Source organism: Trematomus bernacchii, unplaced genomic scaffold (genome assembly GCF_902827165.1).
Source record: "Trematomus bernacchii unplaced genomic scaffold, fTreBer1.1, whole genome shotgun sequence".
NCBI lineage: Eukaryota > Metazoa > Chordata > Actinopteri > Perciformes > Nototheniidae > Trematomus > Trematomus bernacchii.
In genome coordinates this window covers 364,333-371,011 of record NW_022987784.1, presented here as the reverse complement: position 1 = coordinate 371,011, position 6,679 = coordinate 364,333, and the positions used below count along the sequence as shown (strand labels likewise).

At 42.8% G+C, this 6,679-nt stretch overlaps 1 protein-coding gene across 1 annotated transcript; it reads right to left on the bottom strand.

The window, feature by feature from the left end:
• Positions 1 to 2,103: 2,103 nt before the first annotated feature.
• Positions 2,104 to 6,317, bottom strand: LOC117497435. The gene is made up of 4 exons (XM_034149419.1): positions 6,278 to 6,317; positions 4,773 to 5,490; positions 3,625 to 3,676; positions 2,104 to 2,854 (listed from the first exon to the last, which is right to left on the bottom strand). The coding sequence occupies exons 2-3, from the start codon at positions 5,485 to 5,487 to the stop codon at positions 3,672 to 3,674; spliced, it is 720 nt and encodes a 239-aa protein (XP_034005310.1). The 5' UTR covers positions 5,488 to 5,490; positions 6,278 to 6,317; the 3' UTR covers positions 2,104 to 2,854; positions 3,625 to 3,671.
• Positions 6,318 to 6,679: the final 362 nt, after the last annotated feature.

Below are 6,679 nucleotides of genomic sequence, written 5' to 3'. Positions count from 1 at the left end.
AATTCACGCAACACTGGCCATATCTGCTAGTTTACAAAGTTGTTACAAATGACATTTATATTTGAAAAACGGTGAAGCACTTAAAAAACAATTATTATAATTATTATTAATTATACAATTGTATAGTGTAGGTTCAAGAACATTTAAATCAAAAGGACAAGTTATGTAAAGTTACAGGGGATCTTACCTTCAGAATATGCCGGGAACGAGGAGCAGTGACCGCAAGCTGGGTTGTTAGCTTAATACTGGGAGCATGTTAGCTTAGCTTCTTAGCCTGAGCTAGGTCTGGAACTTCACGCCCGTTGGCAGAAGGTCCCGCCTCTTTGCCCTTATTTGGATCAGGCTGTAGCAGGCGGGAGTCTGACTCTGACGCCACTGTCGAGCCGTTAGTGGCCGACTCCGCCTACTAAGGGCTTCTCGGCAACTCTGCAGAATCCTATGGGTGACGTCACGGACCCTACGTCCATTTATATATACAGTCTATGGTGTGAACGCACCTATTCTGATATCTGAGGGCTAACATGAATAAAGTCGCTGTGCCTTCAGTGGGACTAAGTGGCTTATACTAATGCAGACATTCCATGATGATCCAGTTATTATTAAATAGTTAGGTCACACATGTGGACACTAGGGGTTTCACCAACTAATCGACTAGTCGACTAGTCGACTACCTCTACCACTAGTTGGCGCTGTAGGCCCAAGTCAACTAGTCGTGAACAAAATGGAGACAAATGTGGGAGATGAGGATGCCGACATTGGCGCTGAGGTGCTGCAAAATGCTCCAGCAAAACACGTCTGACATTCAGGGTTCCTCATTTTATGCGCAAATGCGCCGCAATTATGCGCTCTACAGTTTCAGTTTTAGCTCCGGCACTAAAAGTTCACGAGCGTGCTCCACTAACACCCCCCCCTTTGAACAGCTGTTTGGACCTCATTTCGAGAGCAACAAGAAAAAACGGGTCAACAGTGGCGCGGATGAGCTACGGGATTACTGCCAGCAGACACCCCATATCCCCACAATGGATAACCCTCTGAAGTGGTGGGCACAAAACGCAAACCGCTTTCCCCGTTTAGCCAAGCTTTCCAGGAGCTACCTGGCTACACCAGCACCCCAAGTGAACGGATGTTTTCCCTGGCAGGCACCACTGTCACCCGACAGCGGTCAAGCCTCTTTCCCTCACATGTTGATGCTTTTGTCTTCCTTAACGCAAAACAAAAAACCTGGAAGGGTGGACATCGTTATCGAGGAGGACAGTGACAGTCAGCGAGTAAAGTGTTGCGCAATGCGCAGTGGATTTACGTTGCATTTATGTTCTTAACAGAGTTTTTGCAGAAGATTTGGTGAGTCCAGTTACTGTTTTTTATTTAATCAGCCATGTAACAGCATGTAACACAAATTAAAATGCTGCTTTGTTACAGTGTTTAACGTAACTGTATGAATTACAATACAAAATACAGTTTTACACCTCTCTTTGTGTGTCTTTATTATTACGTAACAACTAGTCGGCTAGTCGACTACTATTTTGAAAAACTTGTCGACTAGTAAATATAGGTAGTTGTGAAACCCCTAGTGGACAATGCTACTCCCATTGGTCCACACTCAGCTGCTGGGACACATATTGACAGAAACACACCCCTCCCTCCAGGTGACCGGTGGAGCTGGGCTGAGGAAAGGGGAAGTGTCTTTGAGCAAGGCAGCAGGCGTAACCTGATGAGAAGTACAGCAGAGCTCTTTGAAACAAATCTTCAGCACAAACCTGATCAGAAAACGTTTCTGAAAACTCATGTTTGCAGCGGTCCAGAGAAACATACACCAGAGAGATTTTTGAGTTGGACCGACGGCCCATTAACACTTTCTCCTCAGAGAGGATGATGTTTGCCTGGCCAATAGCTTTTTTCATTTCCCTCACTATGTACTTTTCATCATCATTCTTCCAGAGACAGATATGAATCAACAATCCCAATGGAACCAAGTACAGGCTAGCACTAGAGAGAACAAGTGCTACAACAGAGTCTCTGATTACCTTTGAATACTCTCCTAATTTAATCATTGAAAATACATTGAATGCAACCACCAAGAAAAGCAATATTATGCCAATAATGTGAATTAATACTCTAACCCAAACGGGGCGGAACCAAACTTTATTTTGAGACACACTGTTGATCGTCCTCACAGCCTTTCTGTACTTCTCTTGGTCCTCGATGATCAGGCGCAGCTGGTCTGGTACCTCCATGTCACTGAACTGACCACAATCCCATTTACTGAGACTGTCTTCATTAACAGCATCCAACGGCTGCAGGGCCTTCCCGTTGTAGATGGAGGGAGGATGGAAGGGCAGCACGGTGGACCCTTGAAGCTGCTGGTTGGGGGTGCAGAGCACCTTGAGCAGCTTATTCTTGAAGTCGGGGTCGTTGGCCTCGAGGTAGGTGAGGTGGCAGAGGTGGAGAGGAACGGAGACTCCTGGCTCCAGCAGCACTGGGACGATGGGCTTCCTCTCCAGGCAGTCTCTGAACAAAGACATGTTGGCCTCCAGGAGACACCAGCGGCTCCTCACAAACTCTGGGCTGAGAACCAGCAGGACCTTCTGGCTCTCCTGGATGCAGTCGGACATGTTTTCCAACACGGTGCGGCCGGGAGTGAAGTCTCGATCATGGTAGCAGACCTGCAGGCCGCAGGCCTCCAGCTGGTCGATGAGGCAGTGGGTCCACTGGTAGTCAGTGCTGCTGTAGCTAATGAAGACATGGTAACTCTCTCCATCTCTCAGGGTGGGAGGAACAGGAACAGAGGGAGAGAGTGGCTGAATGTCGGCAGTCTCAAGTGAATTAATTGGCTCCATTATCTATACAAAAAAAACTAAAGTAAAAAGAAAATATGATTTAGAGATATACTGTAGGCATGATTTTTTCAACAATTCTAGGCATTTGTTTTTTATGATAATATATCTCCACCTTATCTCCACCTTTTAAACCACCTTTGAAAGTCCCACTGAGACTCAGTGAATGAAGTTCAGTGATTTAAGTTGTCTTTAAATAATTGTATTGTTGTTTTTCGAACTCTGTGTTTTGGAGTGTGATATTGGCAGAACATAGATGCCACACATTTACTTACTAATAATACCTTCAGAAGAAATAAAACACATATTTTATTTTGTATCAACAAGGCTAACGAGATGCTCTGTCAGCATACTTCTAGAAAAGGATTTTTTTTTTAAGTTTTCAATCACCCAAAAGCGGCCATCTTAGAAAAGCACATCTTTCTCATTAGATTCAGAATAATGAAAAGTAAATCTTTTTTTTTTTATCCACAGTGAAAGCAAACGATAATATGTTCATTTTTTTCAACCTTGAGTATTACATTTGTATTTGGTTCGGATCCAATGTTTGAAAATAAAGTCATTATCAATACACGTAGAAGTTCCTCCAAGTCATCATGATACTCCCACATGTAATGTAAAATAAAAGGCTCTCAAACAAGTTTAGGTTTGCAGAAAAGTTCAGTTCTGTTAGTAATATTATGATTACAAATTACACAATACACTGTAAAAAGTAGAAGGCAAGGATTTTCAGTTGATTATAAGTAATACAAAATCACACATTTTAAAGCTTTCTTCTACAGTCACTCACTGCATAACAATCCGTATTCAAGAAGCTCTCTGCTGCTTCCATCATAATTAGCCTATTTGTATAAAAAAACATTAATTAAACAAGATTACTTACAGAGTTTGTCAGAGTTTTAAACATTCAAGATATAAAGAAACATACACATTGGAAATAACAGAAGAACAAGTCAATCAGGAAGGTGATTCACCCAAAAGATAGCTTGAGGACACAGAAGCTTTCATACCTCGATTGATGTTTCTAAAAACAACAGAATGATGAAGCTCAGTCTACGTATCAAAACTAAATTCACACAAAACAAAAATATTCGCAAAACAATGCATGTTCGTACCTGATTTAGACAACATTAATTCCAGCAATTACAATGAACAGTGATCGCATGGTGCGGATGGCAAATAACTGAAAGTAAAGTCAGGATGTAAGAGATGAGAAACATCCTGCTCACAGTTCATGCTTTTGTGAAGCAGAAGGTGAAGGTTTGTGAAAGAGACTCATTCTGATATCTGAGGGCTAACATGAATAAAGTCGCTGTGCCTTCAGTGGGACTAAGTGGCTTATAATAATGCAGACATTTCATGATGATCCAGTTATTATTCAATAGTTAGGTCACACATGTGGACACTGCTACTCCCATTGGTCCACACTCAGCTGCTGGGACACATACTGACAGAAACACACCCCTCCCTCCAGGTGAGCTGTGGAGCTGGGCAGGGGAAAGGGGAAGTGTCTTTTAGCAAGGCAGCAGGCGTAACCTGATGAGAAGTACAGCAGAGCTTTTTGAAACATTTCTTCAGGACAAACCTGATCAGAAAACGTTTCTGCAAACTCATGTTTGCAACCGTTCAGAGAAACATACACCAGATAGATTTTTGAATTTGACTGAGAGCCCATTAACACCTTCTCATCACACAGAATGATGTTTGCCTGGCCCAAAGCTTTCTGCATCTCCCGGACTATGTACTTCGCTTGGTCCTTTTTCGAGAGAGACAACTGAATTACCGTCGCAAAGAATAAACAATACAAACTACAACAAACGATCACCCAAAGAGTTTTGTTCACATGTATGTTATCATCAGCAAACAACATGACTACCATATAAGTTGATAGAGCGAGCAAAGACAAACACATTATCCCAGCAGCAATTAACATCATACCTGTAACCCAGAGTGGTCGCTTATTTTGAGACACACTGTTGATCATCCTCACAGCCTTTCTGTACTTCTCTTGGTCCTCAATGATCAGGCGCAGCTGGTCTGGTACCTCCATGTCACTGAACTGACCACAATCCCATTTACTGAGACTGTCTTCATTTACAGCAACCAACGGCTGCAGGGCCTTCCCGTTGTAGATGGAGGGGGGATGGAAGGGCAGCACGGTGGACCCTTGAAGCTGCTGGTTGGGGGTGCAGAGCACCTTGAGCAGCTTATTCTTGAAGTCGGGGTCGTTGGCCTCGAGGTAGGTGAGGTGGCAGAGGTGGAGAGGAACAGAGACTCCTGGCTCCAGCAGCACTGGGACGATGGGCTTCCTCTCCAGGCAGTCTCTGAACAAAGACATGTTGGCCTCCAGGAGACACCAGCGGCTCCTCACAAACTCTGGGCTGAGAACCAGCAGGACCTTCTGGCTCTCCTGGATGCAGTCGGACATGTTTTCCAACACGGTGCGGCCGGGGGTGAAGTCTCGCTCATGGTAGCAGACCTGCAGGCCGCAGGCCTCCAGCTGGTCGATGAGGCAGTGGGTCCACTGGCAGTCAGTGCTGCTGTAGCTAATGAAGACATGGTAACACTCTCCATCTCTCAGTGTGGGAGGAACAGGAACAGAGGGAGAGAGTGGCTGAATGTCTGCAGTTTCAGGTGATTGAATCGGCTCCATTATCTAAAGAGAAGGCAGAGGTGAGAATATCGCCAGAATTATTAATGCCCTTCAAGGATACTCTTCGAGGGTACCTATAGCTTTGAACAGTGTGCAAGTAATACAGTTTTTAGCAACATGGTTTTATTAGATATTTATCCCCTAAAAGTATTGAACAGACATTCATTTGAAATCGTAATCACATGGGTTGGACGCAACATCACCACTCGTAAATGATATCTGAACATGTGTCAGAAAGTGTATAATTCGACCTAAAGATATTTTTAAGTGTTTCGAGTTTTGTAGTGAAAAACTATTCAGTAAATTACTTTAGTTTTTTCTTTGATAAACAGGATCACAGAAAATGCTTTTACATGTTATGAGTGTTTGTATTGGTCTGACACATTATAGATCACAAGTACTGACCAGCCATTTCTAATTTTCCAGTATGTCCAGTTTGAAACATCCTGAAAACAATCCTACCACTTCAAATACCCCCTTTGTCTATAATCCATTGTTTGAGTTTACCATAAGATTACTTAAACTGATCATGACTGTCTCGTCCAAGCACCTTGTGACACAAGTCACAATGTCAACGAGGGAAGACAAACACAAACACAGTTAAATTCAGTAGTACCATCAACAGCCTTAAAAACGGCATATATGAAACTATGCCTATTTAAAACAGTTTCAACAACATTTTAATATCAGGATTTAGACATGAATTTACTCTTCTTTCTTAATGTTGCATTCTATCAGAACAGCGCTGGTTTCACTAAGGAGACCTTAAAAAACTAAAGTATTCTCTTACCTGTAGATGACAAACTCCTAAAGCACGGCAGCAATGAGTCACCAACTCCTACTGGATGAGGAAGTTGCGTGACAAAAATACAATGCTCTGTTATTAAAGGCATTTACTATATCTTCAGGTAGCAATGGCTTTATAACATGGTTGCTGTTGGGTCAGTTACTGTACCTTTAATTCAAATCAAACCCATGTGTTTACGTCACCCTCACACTGCATGCTTCAACAGGATTGGTTGGCAATGTTTTACTCAGCTGCCTGAAGTACACAATACAACACACTGGTGGTAAGGCTTTCTGATATGCACATTCGTTTTCAATCTTATATTGGTTACATTTGTTCACTTTAAATGGAAAAAAAGTGATTTAGCTCTCTGCAGATATTAGGCTTGTTTGAGACAAGCGAGAC

What these genes read in the sequence shown, in the direction of transcription:
- LOC117497435 (XM_034149419.1), bottom strand. Translation starts at nt 5,487, where the DNA reads ATGGAGCCGATTCAATCACCTGAAACTGCAGACATTCAGCCACTCTCT.